General features: G+C 42.0%; 1 protein-coding gene across 2 annotated transcripts; it reads left to right on the forward strand.

Moving 5' to 3' along the window:
• The first annotated feature begins 72 nt into the window (after positions 1-72).
• On the forward strand, positions 73-6,754 carry LOC101836120 (pseudouridine 5'-phosphatase). 2 transcript variants are annotated; one of them, XM_040738554.1, is made up of 2 exons: positions 73-164; positions 4,986-6,754. In XM_040738554.1, the coding sequence occupies exon 2, from the start codon at positions 5,003-5,005 to the stop codon at positions 5,690-5,692; it is 690 nt and encodes a 229-aa protein (XP_040594488.1). In that variant the 5' UTR covers positions 73-164; positions 4,986-5,002; the 3' UTR covers positions 5,693-6,754. The 2 variants fall into 2 exon arrangements, with proteins under 2 accessions (XP_040594488.1, XP_005076928.1); XM_005076871.4 differs by having other exon boundaries at positions 83-186.
• Positions 6,755-19,895: the final 13,141 nt, after the last annotated feature.

A 19,895-nucleotide genomic window follows, 5' to 3' on the forward strand; every position in this document is an offset into this window, starting at 1 on the left:
GCACCGCCTCCCTCCCACCGGGGCAGTCTTCCCATTGGATGCACTCCTCGGATGTCCGGCCCCCTGCCTGAGGCTACGCTGATTGGCGGACCTAACGGGCAGCTCGAGAGCGGCCCCACGCTTCCGTCTTCTCCCCGCCTGGCAGCCCCTGGTTAGTTCTCTCGGTAAGCTCCACGCCCGGCGCAGGTAAGACAAGGCCTCACGCTGCTGTCCGGCCTATCCTGGAACCCGCGGCAGCCCTCCTGCCTCACTCTCCCCTGGAGCGGGGACCACTGGCTAATTTAACAAGCTTTCAAGTCTGGATGCCTGGGACGCACTTTCCCGGGTTCAAATCCCGACATGGCATCCGCTGGACCCTCTGTTCATCTTTGCTCGCTCTTAACTCTTTTGAAAAACGAATACCAAAAAAAAAAAAAAAATCATATGTTATTAATCTTAAGGTGAAGAGAGGAGTGCAAACTGAAGGCCTAGAAAATTGACTACCATTGGCTCTCAGATATTGATCTAAATACAGATATACCCGGACAAGTGCCAGGATTCCTGGAGATATGTTTGAATCCGGGTCAAAACTAGGAATGAACAATACCTCTTAAAAGAGCATGCTTCAGAAAGGGAGAATCCCGATACAAACACGGTCATTCCTAAAAGACTGCCCACTAGACAGAATGAGAACAATTTGAGCATCAAGACAACTGATCGTTAGCATTAAATATGTGTTATTCCCCACAGGAAGTAAGCCAAATTAAAACAGAAAAGAAAGTTATCTTGCTACACCATCAGTGGCGAACATTTCTTTACTCTTAAAAAGTGGTTATTTAACAGAATAGTGTTTATTCTGCCTTTCTAGTACCGACTGTATTTTTGGAAAGCCTTATAGCATTAGCAGATGAAGAAGCAGTTGTTTGCAAAACCTATACCAGCTAAATGCATACATCACCATTCAGTCTCTGATGAAACAAACCTTTTCAGGAGCATCAGTGAAACCCCTTGTTGGGAACCACAGGGATGTATGTAAGGTCTCAGGTAACCCCCCCCACAGACACACACACACACACACACACACACACACACACACACACACACACACACACACATCCATCACTGCTAGTCATGGGGAGGGAGACTCACGCTGCTTGTGATCCCTGAACTCTCTCACCTGATGGCAAGTCAATGTGGTAACTTCCCTGGCATTGTCCTCTGACATGAAGCGTCACTCTAGCATCTGTGAATTACAATTTGCAAAGGTCTGTAACTTCAACATAAACCTGTTGTATCCTCCTGTTTCAGAAACCATTCCTACGGATTAAAAAAGTAGAAACAGTCAGGCACACCTAGAACCGATCTCTTAAATTGTTGTGGTTAAAAATAAAAGGTAAGGCCGGGCAGTGGTGGCGCACGCCTTTAATCCCAGCACTCGGGAGGCAGAGGCAGGCAGATCTCTGTGAGTTCGAGGCCGGGCTGGACCGACAGCCTCCAAAACAATGCAGAGAAACCCTGTCTCGTAAAAAAAAAAAAAAAAAAAAAACTAAAAATAAATAAATAAATAAAAGGTAAGGCTGGGGCCCTCTGGATGATCAGCGGGCAAAAGCACTTGCTCCCAAGCCTGCAGATAGGAGTTAGATCTCCAGGTCCAACTCCTACAGATCTCCTCTGGCCTCCACGTGCACTCGGATACACATACAAAATCAATAGCTACATACATGTAATAAAACATGTTTTTAGAAAGACAAGACTGAAGGAGAGGGCTGTTCTAGCTCAAGAGAAACTGGAGACATGATGACTACATCTGACATTTGTCTTTGCTTGATTCTGACTTAGTAACTGAACTAGAAATATATCTTAGGACAACTGCACTGGAATTTGGATTGGAGTATTAGATGATATTAGATAATTGTTATTAATTGGATAATTGTTTTGTGCTTATTCAGGAAAATGGATTTAATATGCATACAGACGTTTAGCCTGACATTCATCATCTGTATTTTAAAATAATTCAGAAAAAAAATACAGGGAGCTAAATGTTAATGGGCACGATATGTATATATCATTCATTATGCTGTTCTTTTCTTTATATTTGAACATAATCTTAAGAGGGGAAAAACAGACAAAGATGGGAGGAAAATACTTGGCACTAGTGTGCCTCAACGGGCAATGCCATTGTTGTATAATCTATCAGTAGGAGATTGCTTCACTCTAACCACCGAGGCAGAGCAGGAAGCAGACTTGGTCATCTCAGAGCATGAGTTGCTTGTCAGCACACATTGTCTAAATTATCCCAAGTTCTTTTTTTTTTTTATTTTCCATTTTAAATTTAGATAAGAAACAAGGTTGCTTCACAAGTCAGTTCCAGGTCCCTCTCCCTTTCCCTCCCCTCCTCCCATGCCCTCCCCCCATCCCCCCCCCCCCCGTTATCCCCTCATTCCCCCAGGGAGGGTGAGGCCCTCCATGAGGGTGTCCATAGTCTGTCATTTCATATAGGGCAGGGCCTAGACCCTTCCCCAAGAGTTCAGGGTGAGAGTGCACCTCACATTGTTCTATGGGAGTCCAAAGTCCGTGTGTATACTTGGGATGGGTACTGATCTTCTGCCCAAGGCTCAATAGATTCCCTAGGCCTCCTCACTGACACCCAGATTCAGGGGGTCTTGATCAGTCCCATGCTGGATTCCCAGGCTGATGCCTGGGATTCAAGAGTTAACCTTTGTCTGGTCAATATCCCAAGTTCTTAAGGTCCATGCTGCAGAACACTGCAATCTAAGGCTCTGTCTTAAAATTTTTCTTGTAACTACATAAAATATGGGTTTGGCTTTTTTTTTTTTTGGTCTGTTTGTTTGATGTTTTTTGAGATAGTTTTGCAATGTTGTCTATTGTTGTGAGCCATGTGAAAGGAACAGCAAGCAGCTTTGGAACTCATGGGATATGGCTCAGCGGTCAGCCTTAGAGAGGCAGAGCCCCGAAGTCTATGTGTCCTGAGGACCCCATGCTGTTACTGCCATAGCAGTCACCGTGGCCCTTATATGAGTTGTGTGGAAACTTTCAGGGGTTTCTAGTCCCTCCCTGGGCAGTGTTACTGGTACTTACAATAATAGTGATTGACTTTTTCCAATTGTTGCTGGCACAGACTAATGATTCAACCACCACCCTTAGAAAGAACTTAGAGATGTATACTGTTAGTAAAGGTTAGGCTAAGATGTTTTTTGGCTTTGATGTAGAACATCTTGGGAACAATTTAAGTTTAGAAAAGCACACTTTTAATAGTTGAGCAAGGGAAAAAACAAAGGCAGCTGGGTTATTACTAGCTGACAAGACGTTCTTGCTAGAAATGGCTTAGTGATCAAAGGCTATGATTAATTTCTTGTACCCATTTTTGCCCTCAGCTTCCTGGGATGATTTAATAAAAAACTGTTGATAAATAGACGTATACTCTGAGGATTTAAAGTAGAAATGACTTTTTTAATACATAAAAGTTTAGATTTATGATTCTTTTATAAGATTACCTTTTGAGATAAATAATAAAATGATTGATCCTTTCTTTGTAACTGCAAAATGCAGCCTGCTAGTAAAAGACCTGACTGAGAACCTTGCTTGCTTACACTTTGTTAATCTATAACAAATGTATGTGGGCCCTTGGGAATAATTTGTTTTTCACCTGTAATAAGTAAAATGTTTAATCATATAAGGAAAATGAGAAAAATGCTGGGGGTTTTTTTGCTTGTATTCATTGTAATCATTCATTTAAAAAATAGAATGTAACCACATTGTAATTTTTACATTGCATGAAAGATTTTGTTGGGTTATATAAGCTATATAAAGATATATAGAAGGAAGACATCAAGGAAACAATAGAAGGAAGAACATCAGGGTAGAAGAACAGAACCAAGAAAGAACAGAGTAGGAACAACAGGAAGAGAAAAATAAAATGAAGAATTAAGCTTTGAACCTCAGAAAAGTTCCTGTGTGTCTGTGAATCTGTCCAGTAGTTCACCTACTCTGTATCTTCTCTCCAGTGTTTCTCACCTGCTAAACCAGCAGCAGTCTAGACTGACCTTAAACTCTCCATCTGGCCTTGATATCCTAAGTACTGGATTTACAATCCATTCCTAGCAATTTAATTATCTTAAAGGTTATTTCTTTTCTCTTCCTTTCAGATGACTTAATTTCGTGGCTGTTAATTCTCCACACTATTTTTTTGTGAAAAAAGTCTGAAGTGAAGCATTAATGTTTCCTTGAATTCTGAAAGTCTTGCTTATTTATGTATTTAGCTATCCCATGGAGAATGTGGTGTGCAAAGCAGTATTGGCCAGCAAGGGGCAGTAAGTAGCAGCGTTAGTTCTGGGCTTTGTATTTGTTTCATTGATTTCAAAGAAACCCAAGTTAATACTAGTTAACATTCACCTAGCCCTTATGTTAACTGTGAGTCCATGGCCTAAATTCTTTCATTTACTAATTCACTTATTTCTGCAAAAAGCAGAAGGCACTGTTACTCAGGGTGTGGACATGCAGGCTGTAGTTAGTAATGACTGTAGCAGATTCCACCACTCCTGGATGCTTCTTCCCATCTGCCCACCCTGCAACACAACACTCTAGATGGAATAGTTATATCTGTTTTATAGATACAATATATAATGTAATAGGATGCTCTAAATATAATAGTTCATAATAACCACTTCCAGATACACCCTGTGTTACAATCAAAGGCATTATGAAACAACTTTAGGCTTCAGTCGCTGATAGCAAGGCCAGATGTCATCTTTTAATGCAGTTGTCTTTCAGGTTTTTTGATTGTGTCATAAACTTTTTGAGCATGCACAAATACATTCTCTATATATTAACCTATGTGACTATACATTAAAGACATAATAAATAGCATTATGTCACTTGCATGTACTATTACTTGTTAATTTATTAGCACATGATAAATAAAATACATTATACAATTGCCACAAAATATACAATTAAAAATAAATGAACCCCTCCATCCACTCCAGGTTAAGAAGGAGGCACCATGGAGATAACCCCACCACGACCTGTCACCCACCTCATCTTTGACATGGATGGACTACTTCTGGACACTGAGCAGCTGTACTCGGTGGTATTTCAGGAGCTGTGTGGTCGCTATGGGAAGATGTACAGCTGGGACGTCAAGTCCCTGGTGATGGGGAAGAAGGCTCCAGAAGCCGCACAGATCATTATCGACGTCCTGCAGCTGCCCATGTCTAAGGAGGAACTGGTGGAGGAGAGCCAGGCCAAGCTGGCAGACCTGTTCCCCACGGCTGCCCTCATGCCAGGGGCTGAGAAACTGATCCAACATCTCCGAAAGCATAGCATCCCCTTTGCCTTGGCCACCAGCTCAGGCTCTGTATCCTTTGAAATGAAGACCAGCAGGCACAAGGAATTCTTCGGGTTGTTCAACCACATTGTGCTGGGAGATGATCCTGAGGTCAACAGCGGGAAGCCATCCCCAGACATATTCCTTTCCTGTGCACGGAGGTTCAATCCCACTCCTTCCCCAGACATGTGCCTTGTCTTTGAAGATGCTCCTAATGGAGTGGAGGCAGCTCTGGCAGCTGGGATGCAGGTTGTCATGGTTCCGGATGAAAACCTGAGTCAAGACTTAACAAGAAAGGCCACAGTGGTGCTGCATTCCCTGGAGGACTTCAAGCCTGAGCTGTTTGGTCTGCCTGCTTATGAGTGACAGGGGCAGCCCTGGTGCTGCCATGGGCTGTGTGGCATCTCTGGGGGGTCATGTGGCTTCATTGGAACCACATGGTATACTACGTGGGGCGGGGGGGGGGGTCTTGTTCAGGATCCATGCCTCTGAAAAGAAAAGGGAAGGCAATGTATGGTACCAGATTGAGTCTGCTTACACACTGCAGTCTTATGAATATGGCCAACCCCATCTCTCTCTGGAGTATGATTGGGTCATCAGATAACAAACAGAGACATCCAGGACACAGCTTGAGTACAGTCATATAATAAAATGATTTCTATGAAGGGATTGCACATGCACATACAAACACACAGCATTGTGTGACTATATATGTGCCAATATATATCCATACATATATTAGTATATATGTAAATGCGTAATGTTCCAAAGTGAAATCTTATTTGTGTTTGTTTCCTTATAATCATTGTGAATGATGGCATTTGGGAATTGTAAACTCCATACACATATGTATATGCCATTATATATATACATGTGTTTGTATAGATCCTGTGTGTGTGTGTGTGTGTGTGTGTGTGTGTGTGTAATAGATCATGTGTATGATAAAACACTCCATTGCCTTCAGGGTAGACATTAATGTTGCAATACCAACTGATGGATAAGTCCACTCTCTTTCCCCTTCTGACCTTAATGGCAGATTAGCCTCATAATGGGTGAACATCAAGAAATATCCTTTCTCTCCAGCTTTACCATCATCAGAGATACCTCTCTGGCCTAGGATTCCATGTCTGACTGAGCTCCATTTCTAGGAGATCCCTGTGTCTCTGCATGCATATGCATATCTTTTATCTACTCCCTCATCTATGTTGGGGTGTTTTCTACCTCAAGGGAAAAAATAGAATTTGATATTTCTTGATGTAACAACTTTATTTCAACATTGCTGATTACATGTCTAGTCTGCTGTTCATTCCTCTTCAAAACAATTCTGATATCTTGTTAGCACCCTCACAGTGATGACTCAGTTGTGTAATATTTTAATAGGAGTCATGATTTTACCTTTAAATAAAATATCCTCCAACCATCATAAAATAAGTAAGTGAACTGTTTTTTATATTTTTTTTGTTTAACTTTTTACGCATGTTACTTTCAGTTCTCTCTCCCTCCCCTGTTTCCCCACCCTCCAAACCTCCCAACCCTTCACCCCCACTTCATCCCCCCTCCGCTCCCCAGGGAGGGCATGGGCCTCCATGAGGGATTTTCAGAGTCTGTCACATCATCCCGGGAAGGGCCCAGGTTCTTCCCCATGTGTCCTGGCTGAGAGAGCGTCCCTCCACGTGGTATGGGTTCCCAGAGTCCTTCTGTATGCCAGGAATAAATACTGCTGCACTCTCCAAGGTCCCACAAATTGCCAAGGCCTCCTCTCTGTCACCCAGGTTCGGTGGGAGGGTGTCTGGATCAGTCCCATGCTGGCCCCTCAGTCTTCAATCTGGGGTCCATGTGTTCCCCCTTGTTTAGGTCAGCTGCCTCTGTGGGTTTGCCAGCCTGATCTTGATTCCTTTGGTCATCACTGTTCTTTGCAACTGGGTTCCAGGAGTTCAATTCGGTTCACAGCTGTGGGTGTCTGCCTCTGCCTCCATCAGCCACTGGATGAGAGTTCTAGGATGGCATATAAGGTGGTCATCCTTCTCATTATCATGGGAGGGCATTTAAGGTAGCCTTAATGCCAGTTGGTGTCATTCTTGTAGATCTGTGAAGATCTCACTAGTGCCAGATCTTTCCTCCAACTTATACTGGCTCCCTCTTTTATGGTAGCTCCATCCTTTTCTCTTCTATTCTTACCCTGTTTCAACCTTCCTGCTCCCCCATGTCCTCCTCTCCCTTCCTCTTTTCTCCCTCTCTTTCTCCCATCTCCTTCTACCCTCCCCTTCTCTCCCCCCCCCATATAATTAGGAGATTGCATCCCCTAACCCTTCTCCGGGTTACCATGCATATCTCTCTTAAGGTCCTCCCTGTACCCCAGACTCTCTGGCGGTGGGATTGTGGGCTGGCAATACCCTGCTCCATGTCTAAAATCCATATATGAGTGAGTACATACCATGTTTGTCTTTTTGTGACTGGGTTACTTCACTCAGGATGGTTTCTTCCAGTGCCATCCATTTGCCTGTAAATTTCAAGAGTCCATTTTTTTTTCTGCTGAGTTGTACTCCATTGTGTAAATGTACCATGTTTTCTCTATCCACTCTCCAGTTGAGGGGCATCTAAGTTCTTTCCAGGTTCTGGCTATTACAAATAATTAAAAATAATGCTGCTATGAACATAGTTGAGTCCTTATTGTATGAGGATACATCTTTTGGGTATATGCCTAAGAGTGGAATTGCTGGATCTTGTGGTAGACTGATTTCCATTTTTTCTGAGGAATCTCCATACTGATCTCTAAAGTGGCTGCACAAGTTGGCATTCCCACCAGCAGTGGAGGAGTGTACTCCTTTCTCCACATCTTCTCCAGCATAAACTGTCATTAGTGTTTTTGATTTTAGCCATTCTGATGGGAGTGAGATGGTATCTCAGAGTTGTTTTGATTTGCATTTCCCTAATGCCTAAAGATGTTGAGTACTTTCTCAAGTGTCTCTTGGCCATTTTGGACTCCTCTATTGAGAATTCTCTGTTTAGTTCTGTACCCCATTTTTTAATTGGATCCTTTGGTGTTCTGGAAACTTGCTTCTTGAGTTCTTTGTACATTTTGGAGATCAGCCTTCTGTCAGATGTGGGGTTTGTGAATATCTTTTTCCATTCTGTGGACTGTCGTTTTGTCTTGTTGACTGTGTCCTTTGCCCTGCAGAAGCTCCTCAGTTTCAAGAGGTCCCATTTATTAATTATCGATCTCAGTGTCTGTAGTACTGGTGTTATATTCAGGAAGCAGTCTCCTGTACCAATTTGTTCAAGGGTACCACCTACTTTCTCCTCTAAGAGAGTCAGTGTGACTGGATTGATATTGAGGTCTTTGATCCATTTGGACTTAAGTTTTGTGCATGGTGATAGATATGGATCTATCTGTTGTCTTTTACATGCCAGCATCCAGTTACTCCAGCACCATTTGTTGTAAATGCTTTCTTTTTTCCATTGTATAGTTTTAGCTTCTTTGTCAAAGATCAGGTTTCAAAGGTGTGCGGGTTGATATCAGGGTCTTCGATTCGATTCCATTGGTCTACCTGTCTGCTTTTGTACCAATACCAAGCTGTTTTCAGTCCTCTAGCTCTATAATAGAGCTTGAAGTCAGGGATGGTGATGCCTCTGGAAGTTCCTTTATTGTATAGGGTTGCCTTGGCTATCCTGGGTCTTTTGTTTTTCCATATAAAGTTGAGGATTGTCCTTTTGAGGTCAGTGAAAAATTGTGCTGGTATTTTGATAGGGATTGCATTGAAGCTGTAGATTGCTTTTTGTAAGATTGCCATTTTTACTATGTTGATCCTACCTATCCAAGAGCATGGGAGATCTTTCCATTTTCTGGTATCTTCTTTAATTTCTTTCTTTAAAGACTCAAAGTTCTTGATATACAGGTTTTTCACCTGTTTGGTTTTACCCCAGGATATTTTATGGTGTTTGTGGCTATTGTAAAGGGTGATGTTTCTCTGATTTCTTTCTCATCCCTTTTATTGTCTATATATAGTAGGGCTACTGATTTTTTTTTAGTTAACTTTGTATCCTGCCACTTTACTGAAGGTGTTTATCAGCTGTAGGAGTTTCCCGGTAGAATTCTTTGGGTCACTTACATAGACTATCATATCATCTGTAACTGGTGAAAGTTTGACTTCCTTCTTTCCAGTTTGTATCTCCTTGATCTCCTTTTGTTGTCTTATTGCTCTAGCTATAACTTCAAGTACAATATTGAAGAGATATGGAGAGAGGGAACAGCCTTGTCTTGTCCCTGATTTTAGAGGAATCACCTTTAGTTTCTCTCCATTTAGTTTGATGCTGGCTGTTGGTTTGCTGTATATAGCTTTTATTATGTTTAGGTATGTTCCTGTTATCCCTGATCTTTCCAAGACCTTTATCATGAAGGGGTGCTGGATTTTGTCAAAGGCTTTTTCAGCATCTAGTGAGATGATCATGTGGTTTTCCTTTTTCAGATTGTTTATATGGTGGATTACATTGATGGATTTTTGTATGTTGAACTATCCCTGCATCCCTGGGATGAAGCCTACTTGATCATGGTGTATGATTTTTCTGATGTGTTCTTGGATTTGATTTGCCAGTATTTTATTGAGTATTTTTGCATCAATGTTCATGAGGGAGATTGGTCAGTAATTCCCTATCTTGGTTGTGTCTTTGTGTGGTTTGGTTACTAATGTAATTGTAGCCTTGTAAAAAGAATTTGGCTGTGATCCTTCAAAGAGTATTGGTATTGCTCTTCCTTGAATTTTTGGTAGAATTCCGCACTGAAACCATATGGCCCTGGACTTTCCTTGGTTGGAAGACTTTTCATGGCTGCTTCTATGTCTTTAGGGGATATAGATCTGTTTAAATTGTTTATATCTTCTTGATTTAATTTTGGTAAGTGATATCTATCCAGAAAATCATCCATTTCCTTTAGATTTTCCAATTTAGTAGAGTACAGATTTTCAAAGTATGACCTGATGATTCTTTGGATTTCCCCAGTGTCTGTTGTTATGTCCCCTTTTAAATTTTTGCTTTTGTTAATTAGTATGTTCTCTCTCTGTCTTTTAGTTAGGTTTGATAAAGGTTTGTCTATCTTGTTGATTTTCTCAAAGAACCAACTCTTTGTTTCATTGATTCTTTGTATTGTTTTCTTTTTTTTCTACTTTATTGATTTCAGCTCTCAATTTGATTATTTCCTGGCATGTACTCCTCCTGAGTGAGTTTGCTTCTTTTTGTTCTAGAGCTTTCAGGTGTTCTGTTAATTCTCTGGTGTGGCAATTCTCCATGTGGGCACTTAGTGCTATGAATTTTCCTCTTAGAACTGCTTTCAAAGTATCCCAAAGGTTTGGGTATGTTGTGCCTTCGTTTTCATTGAATTCTAGGAAGTCTTTTATTTCTTTATTTCCTCCTTTACCCAGGGGTGATGCAATTGAGCATTGTTCAATTTCCATGAATTTGTGAGGTTTCTGCAATTTGTGTTGACGTTGAACTCTAATTTTAAGCCGTGGTGGTCCGACAGGATACAGGGGGTTATTCCAATTTTTTTTTTATCTATTGAGGTTTGCCTTACTGCCAAGTATGTGGTCGATTTTAGAGAAGGTTCCGTGTGGTGCTGAGAAGATGGTATATTCTTTTTTGTTTGGGTGGAAAGTTCTATAGATGTCTGTTAAACCCAATTGGGGGATGACTTCTGTTCATTACATTGTTTCTTTGTTAAGTTTCTGTCTGGTGGACCTGTCCAGTGGTGTGAGTGGGGTGTTGAAATCTCCCACTATAAGTGTGTGGGGTTTAATGTGTGATTTGAGTTGTAGTAACTTTTTTTTTTTATGAACCAGGGTGCCTTTATATTTGGGGCATATATGTTCAGAATTGAGACTTCTTCCTGATGGATTTTTCCTATTATGAATATGATACATCCTTCTTCATCTCTTTTGATTAATTTTAGTTTGAAGTATATTTTTGTTAGATATTAGGATAGCTATACCCGCTTGCTTCTTATGTCCATTTGATTGGAAAGTCTTTTCCCAACCCTTATCCTTGAGGTAGCATCTGTCTTTGAAATTGAGGTGTGTTTCTTGTATGCAGCAGAAGGATGGATTCTGTCTTCATATCCATTCTGTTAGCCTATGTCTTTTTATAGGTGAGTTAAGACCATTGATATTCAGGGATATTAATGATCATTGATTGTTGATTCTTGTTTGCTTTGGATCCGTTTTTGGTGGTGGTTTTATGTGTGAGTTTTTCGCCTATTTATGATCTCTGGTAAAATTAGATTATCTTTGCCCTTGTTATTTTGAGTGTAGTTAACTTCCTTGGGTCAGAGTTTTCCTTCTAGAACTTTCTGTAGGGCTGGATTTGTAGATATGTATTGCATAAATCTGGTTTTGTCATGGAATATCTTGTTTTCTCCATCTATAATGATTGAGAGTTTTGCTGGGAATAGTAGCCTGGGCTGGAATCTGTGGTCTCTTAGTGTTTGTACAACTTCTATCCAGGACCTTCTGGCTTTCATAGTTTCCATGGAGAAGTCGGGTGTAATTCTAATAGGTTTGCTTTTATATGTTACTTGGACTTTTTCCTTTTCTGCTTTTAATATTCGATCTTTATTCTGTATGTTTGGTGTTTTGGTTATTATGTGGCGAGGGGACTTTTTTTGGTCCAGTGTATTTGGTGTTCGGTAAGCTTCTTGTAGTTTCATAGGTATCTCCTTCTTCAGGTTGGAAAATTTTTCTTCTATGATTTTGTTGAATATGTTTTCTGCACCATTGAGCTGGGCTTCTTCACCTTCTTCTATAACTATTATTCTTAGATTTGGTTTTTTCACTGTGTCCCTTATTTCCTGGATATTTTGGGTTAAGGATTTGTTGGATTTAAGACTTTCTTTTGTCAATGAATCTATTTCTTCTAATTTATCTTCATTGCACAAGGTTTTGTCTTCCATCTCTTGTATTCTATTAGTTATGCTTGAATCTGTAGTTCCTGATTGTTTTCTCAGCCTTTCGATTTCCAGCATTACCTCAGTTTGTATTTTTCTTATTGTCTCCATTTCAGTTTTCAGGTCTTGAACTGTTTGAATTGTTTCCTTCATCTATTTGATTGTTTTTTCTTGGCTTTCCTTGCTTTCTTTAAGAGATTTGTTGATTTCTTGCATTTTTTGGTTTGTGTTTTCTTCCATTTCTTCAAGGGGTTTTCTCATAATCCTCTTTGAGGGCCTCTATCACTTTCAGGAGGTTGTTTTGAAGATCATTCTTTTCTGTTTCATCTGTGTTGATACGTTCAGGTCTTGCTGGTATAGAGTTTGTAGACTCTGGTGGTGTCATACTGGTTCCTCTGTTGTTGGCTGTGTTTTTATATTGCCTTCTTCCCATCCTTTCTTTCAGGGGGAGCTCGTGGGGTCTCTTCCTCTCCTGGTAGGTTTGGGTCTAAGGATCCTTTCCAGTGTGTTCAAGCAGGTCCAATACTTCAATGGGTGCAGGTGGGTCTGGGACACTTAAGCACCAGGAAAGAACCGGAAGACACTGAAGACTGAGGTGTGGGCAGAGTAAGGGTGATCCTTCTGGGAGGCACAGGTCCTCTCTAGGCACAGAAAACACCCAGGGAGATGGAGCCGGGGATGTAGGGAGTTGGGGCTCAGAGCAGGGCCCCCCCTCACCTTAAGCACCAGGAAAGGACTGGAAGACACTCGTAAGTGAACTATTTTAACTGTCATGAATTGTGATATTTATCCATTGGCCAGTTTCAAGGCACTATAGGTCAAGGTTAAATATATATAGTAGAGAATGGAGAGTTACATTGCAAGCAATTGCAGATCATGAATAAATTCCATGTCCTTGTCATGCCTTACTATGTCATCATCATTAGCTGTACACCAGGAGTTTGTACCAGAAGCCTGAAAAATGACTTTTTTTCCCATCACTTGTACTTAAATTTTAGTAAGAGCTGGGATCCAGTTCTTTGTAAAAAATCTTTTAAATCATGTTTACATTTTGTGAGAGTAAGTTAACTATTTGTAAATTTGATGCATATCTTTGAGAGAGACAGGGCCTCTGTTATCCCAGATGAACTTATATAGTGTAAAAGCCAACCTGAGACAGTCGCTGTATAGTTCTTAGTCTCAAGTGAGGAATAAAGACACAAAGAAGTGAGCAAAGCAAGGCTGACTATTAAAAAAATCTGAGAAAACTCCCGAGTGGGAGGGACCCAAAGGAGAATAAAACGGATGACCTGCCTGCATAGGGCCTTTTTATGGGACTTGGGGCAGAAGCTAGACAAAGACAGGTAATTTCTATTAAGGTAGTTTAATTCTATAGGCATATTGTAGACCAAGCTAGTGGGGCACCCGCACACTTGGGGCATTACCCACTGGCCCAACCAAAGGTGTCTACCTGCTGTTTGCCAAATTGGAAGAGTCACACTGGAGTCCCACTCTGTCCCTTTAATTTATTGGTTAGCTGCTGACCTAGGCTCAGTTGCTGGTGATGCCAACCTTAGTAGGTGTGGCTAGTCTCTGACCTTGGCAGAAATCTTGCAGCTCTTTATTCTCAATGTTTAGGTGGCTGGTTTGTAATTTAACTGCCAACCTCTTTTCCTTGCCTGCCTACAGAGATCCATCTGCTGCCTAGAATACATTTCATCAAGCACAGGTAAATGGTCAAGTTCCAAGACAGAAGAGGTGAATGAGTGAGGGCCAACAACACTCAACCCTTCCCCAAGACAGCACCCTTCCACTGGGATACTTCACATCTCCTATGCAGCAGAGATCAGCTGACTAAAGACTGTATGTACAAAATTCCTAAATTATTTTTTTTGTTTTTTTGAGACAGGGTTTCTCTGTGGCTTTGGAAGCTGTCCTGGAACTCGCTCTGTAGACTAGGCTGGCCTCGAACTCACAGAGATCCGCCTGCCTCTGCCTCCGGAGTGCTGGGATTAAAGGCGTGCGCCACCAACGCCCGGCTAAAATTCCTAAATTATTATGTAAGTTTCTTTACTAATTGATGGGGGATAGCCTTCTGAATGCTATGAATATGTTTCTCTTACTGGTTGATGGACAGGCAGGAAGTATGGGTGGGGCTACCAGACTAGGAGAGTTCTGGGAAGAAGGAATCCAGAGTGAGTCTCAAGGGAGACACCATGTAACTGCTGAGAAAAAAAGAGACCCAGGCATCACCAGTAAGCCAAGACCACATGGAGATACACAGATTAATAGAAATGGACTGATAATTAAGAGAGATAAGAAGCCTGAGCCATTGGCCAAATAGTGTATATTAATATAAGCCTCTGTGTGTTTATTTGGGATGTAAGGGTGGCAGGAACAAGCAGGTCAGAGACTTCTATCAACAACTAATCACAATAAAGACAGACTATAGAGAAGTAAGAATCTTTCTGCTATTTTAAATTTAATTAAATAAAAATTTAATTTACTGGTTTTCATACTTTAGCAGGCCAGCTTGCTCTTCCAATTTGTCTACTATTACTATGATCAGTTTTTGTTTTTGTTTTAGAGACAGGGTTCTTCTCCATAGTCTTGGAACTCTCTCTGTAGTCCAGGCTGGCCTTGAACTCAGGAAATTTATATTTTATTTGTGTGTGTGTGTATGTGTGTGTGTGTGTGTGTGTGTGTGTGTGAGAGAGAGAGAGAGAGAGAGAGAGAGAGAGAGAGAGAGAGAGAGAGAGAGAGAGAGAGAGAGAGAGAGAGAGAGGTGAATGTGAGTACTTTGGAGGTCAAAAGAAGGCATCAGGCCGGGCGTTGGTGGCACACACCTTTAATCCCAGCACTCGGGAGGCAGAGGCAGGTGGATCTCTGTGAGTTCTAGGCCAGCCTGGTCTACAGAGTGAGTTCCAGGACAACCTCCAAAGCAATACAGAGAAACCCTGTCTCGAAAAACCAAAAAAAAAAAAAATGTTGCAGGTAGGTATTGGGAACTCAACTGGGGTCCTCTGCAAAAACACTAAGTGCTTTTAACTGTTGAGTGATCTCTCCAACCCCAAAACCCTGTCTTTAAGAACAAAGAAAAACAAATGGAATGTTTTAGGTAGAGATGTGACCTGAATTCTACTTCATCTGAGTGATTCTAGATACTGATGGGAGATTAAATAGTTCAGAGACAAAGCAGCTACTGAAAAATTTACAGAACTTAGTTTGCATTTTTGTGGTGCAGTGAATTGAATTCAGAGCTTCACATATGCTAGGAAAGCGCTCTACCACTAACCTATGACCCCAGTTTTGACAGCTTGAGATGGTACCTTGGACTAGGGTAGAGGGAGTGAAGCTGCAGAGGAAAGGAGCTGGCGTGGAATGCCTTCATAAATTAGGCAGACCACACCTGCTGTGAGTCCATGCTTGGTCCACTCTCACGCAATCTTTCTTGACTTTTCTTCTGGAGAAGGAAGTGATGATCAGTGAACTAAGGATCTGGTTTTCCTCCAGTCATTTGAACCCTAATCTAAGTGGTTCAGCCTCAACTTTGAGTTGGTGGAGGAGACATGTGGATGAAGAGAGAAAGATGGACATGCAGCCAATAATAGGAAAGTCAATGGCAACCAAATCAGAGAAGGGAGGTACAGAAAACAGCACAAGCACATTCCAGTGACACCCCAGTGGTCATCGAAAACAAGCAGGTTCCTCCCTCTGGTTCAAAGACACTCTTGTCTTACCCTCAAGCCACACTGTTAATGAAATACAGGGTATAAATGTATATTGTTTGAGACAGGGCCTTGCTCTATAATTCAGCATCAAACTTGCTATGTAGCCTAGGCTAGCCTTGAATTTGCAGTCCTCCTGCCTCAGTTTACCCAGATGCTGGGATTGCAGGTATGGGCAACCACACCAACCAGTTCTTACTAAATGTATGTGGTTTAGGAAAGTAAAACATTTAATCTAACATCAGTAACTTAGGGTGTGCCTTAAAGACCTCTACCTCCCACAGAAAAGTGCACTGCTGGGCGGGCCTATATTATGTCAAATGATTAGACATGTCACGCACCTGTAATCTCAGCACTCACAGACGGAAGCAAAGGGATTGTGAGTTCACAGACAGCCCAGTCTACACAGTGAGGTCCAATCTCAAGTAACAACAAGAATAAGAGGGCTGGAGAGATGGATGGCTCAGCCGTTAAAAAGCACTTGTTGCTTTTCCAGAGAAGTTCAGTTCCCAGAACCCCTGTAGGATGGTTCACAACCGCCTGTAGCTTCAGCTCCCAGGTATCTGAAACCCTTTTCTGACCTCCTTGGATGCCCAATTTCATGTAGCATGTACTCACACAGAAATATACACACACACACCAAAATCTTTAAAAAAAAATCTAAACATCTGGTCTTGGAGATCACTCAGTTGATAGAGTACTTCGCTCAAATATGAGAACCTGGGTTTTTGATACCCAGCACTCCGTGTTTAAAAACAAAAATTCAAGCTAGGAGGCATGTACTTATAAATCTCAGCACTGGGATGGCAGAGAATGATGGATCCTGGGAGCTGGCCAAACAGCCAGCAAGGCCCTGTCCCAGTGAGTGACTGTGTCTCAGAAAGCGAGGTGGACAACTGGAGAATGACACCCGTGGATGACTTCTAACTTCCATATGAGCACACACAGGCACCCACCCATACAGGGACACACACCCCTGCCCTCTCCCCACTACACATATTAAAAAAAACAGTGTAAAGATATAAATGATGTGGAGAACAGAAAAACTGTCAGCAATTCTGTAATACCTCAGGTTACAGTGTAAATGAGCGTGGACTTCCCAACACCACAAGGAAGTGGAGTAAGATAAATTTCGAGAGAATTGCGTTTGCTGCCTAAAAGCCAGAAGGAGCTCCCTCTGAGTCAGTTTCCTCCTTCCCACCCATGAGCAGCTCGTGTCCCATTCCGCTGTTGTTCCCTTCCTCCTCCTGCCTCTCTGGAGCACAGTCCCCAGCCTTTCCCTATAGGCCAGGAACAGCTTCCCTGCCAGTGCCTTATCTAATTCTGCTTACTGAGGGAAGGAAAGGGGTCCAGGATGGGGTGAGGGGAGGAGTCATAGGAGGGAATAGGAAAGTGGGTTTGAAAAATGGTGAGTGGTTCCATTTCTACAAAGCACAAGATTCCTACTAGGGAAGGAGAGTCAGGCCTGGAAGGATATTAGCACAGGTTATGGGAGGACCTTGAATTTTGTACTAAAACCAAAGAAGCTCTTTGGGAGTCACAGGAAAGTCATTATCTCATTGTAAGAAGACAGGGTCCTTTGTATGCCTCTGGAAATCATTCTTGGTGCTGTGTTCAAGATGGCCTGGGAGAGGACAGGCTGGGGAGATGGCAAGTTACTGGATACATGTTCATTACCACAGCCGAAGTCAAGCAAGCCTGTGCCTGAGTGGTGGTTATTAAATGGGCTGAAGCAGAGTGAGGAGGACATGTTACTCAACATTGATCTTATCATATCCTACCTTTCTGTAAAAACATGTGGAAGCATCTCTGGCTTATTACTTTACCAAACTTGCGTTCTTGTGTAAGCCCATTATTATCTGATTCTATTCTGTCTGCCCAGCTGATTTCCCAGTAGATGGTAAACTCTTTGGAGCCAGGGACCACACCTTGGAGCCCTTACCACAGCATAGATGAATACTAAACAGTTGTTTATTAATTGGCCCAGAGTCAAAAAAAACTCTGAGACCTTATTCTCTCTCTGACTTTTCCAGTTTCCCTGGGACTTAGGAAAAAACAATTGTCCTTGAGTTCTAAGCTAAGATTTAAAGATTTATACTTATACTTGCACATATTCTAAACAAACTTTATCAAACATAGTAGTATTGGTGTTAACATCTTTTGGCTTATGATTTGGCACATGGCAGGACATGAACCAGAATATAGGTGAAGTCTTGACATGGGGTTGGGGGAGGAATATGTTAAAATTTATAGTGTGGGGAGGCAAGATCATTTTATGTGTTAAAGGGTTTGTTGAATAAGCCTGGTGACCTAAGATTAATAATCAGGACCCACAGTGAGAGAACAGAACCTGAAATATGTCTTTTGGCCTTCACCACACATGCCATGGAAGCACACCTCCCCACCTCCACACACACACACACACACACACACACACACACACACACACTTGTAGACACACATACATCAATAAAGTAAAGATTTCATTGTTAAAATTCTAGTTTCTCAGGATGTTTGATACGTAATCTGTACTCCTGTTTTGTCTGGTCCAGCCAATTTATCTTGTCTGTGCTTGAAAGGAGTGTGGATTGAGGAAATAAATAGACAAGAAAGGGAAGATAGAGTTGGGAGGGTATCCAATAAATACTTTGATCAGCCCCAAGTTTATTGCTCAAAAGGTTTTGTATACCCAATCAAAAGGGAGAAGGCAAAAGACTTTCTTACCAAGACATAAAGAACAAGCATGATCAGTTACCTTCTCAATACCAAAAACATCAAGTAACCACACCCTAAACCAAATATTCTGTTGTCAAAGCAAGACGCTCAGTAGCCACACCTTAGGACAAAACATCCTGTTGTCTAAGCAAGACACCTTAGGGCAAACTTACTGTGGCCTAATTGTAGGAGCAGTAATAGACTTGAATTCTGACCTTGTGTCAAGATGGAAGGGAGCCATTTCCATGGGCTTCTACACTGTTGTAAGAGTGATTCTGGCCGGGCGTTGGTGGCGCACGCCTTTAATCCCAGCACTCGGGAGGCAGAGGCAGGCGGATCTCTGTGAGTTCGAGACCAGCCTGGTCTACCGAGTGAGTTCCAGGACAGCCTCCAAAGCCACAGAGAAACCCTGTCTCGAAAAAACAAAAACAAAAAAGAGTGATTCTGACTGAGCTGGGCAGTGGTGGTGCACGCCTTTAATCCCAGCAGAGATAGGTGGATCTCTGAGTTCGAGACCAGCCTGGTCTACAAGAGTTAGTTCCAGGACAGCCTCCAAAGTCACAGAGAAACCCTGTCTCTAAACCCCAAGGGGGAAAAAAAAGAGTGATTCTGCTGATAGTTCTAATGTGTACTTAGTAAGCCCATTCTAGGGTATCTCCATAACTGTGTTCTTTGGGAAGGCACATGATGGGAGATGTCTTTCTGTATATATGTTTCTCCTTTTGGTTGATGAATAAAACACTGATTGGTCAGTAGCCTGGGCAGGAAGTATAGATGGGGCTATGAAACGAGAAGAATTCGGGGGAGAGAAGCTGCTGGAGAGATGCCATGAAAGAGTAACATGCTGGAACATTCTCTGGTAAGCCAAAACGACATGGAGGTACACAGTTTCATAGAAATGGGTTAATAATTAAGAAATAGCTAGCCAGTAAGAATCCTGGGTCATTGGCCAAACAGTTTATAAGTATTATAAGTCTCTGTGTGTTTATTTGAGGCTAAATGGCTGTGGGACCAGGGGGAAAGAAACCGTCAACAGGCATGGACCAGGCTGCTGGCTATGCTCTCCTGTAGGGAGGGAAATAGAATCAGAGTGGAAGGGAGGTGAGAAGCAGGAGAGCTAGCTGAACAAAAGCGTTTTCTCATTGGTACTGGGCCTGGTGGATGCTGGGCAAGCACTCACTGCTAAGCTGTATCTATGTCCTCTTTTTTCACTTTT

This window comes from Mesocricetus auratus, unplaced genomic scaffold (assembly GCF_017639785.1).
Source record: "Mesocricetus auratus isolate SY011 unplaced genomic scaffold, BCM_Maur_2.0 Super-Scaffold_100676, whole genome shotgun sequence".
Classification (NCBI taxonomy): domain Eukaryota; kingdom Metazoa; phylum Chordata; class Mammalia; order Rodentia; family Cricetidae; genus Mesocricetus; species Mesocricetus auratus.

Coding starts and splice junctions, on each gene's coding strand:
- LOC101836120 (XM_040738554.1), top strand. CDS start 5,003: ATGGAGATAACCCCACCACGACCTGTCACCCACCTCATCTTTGACATG.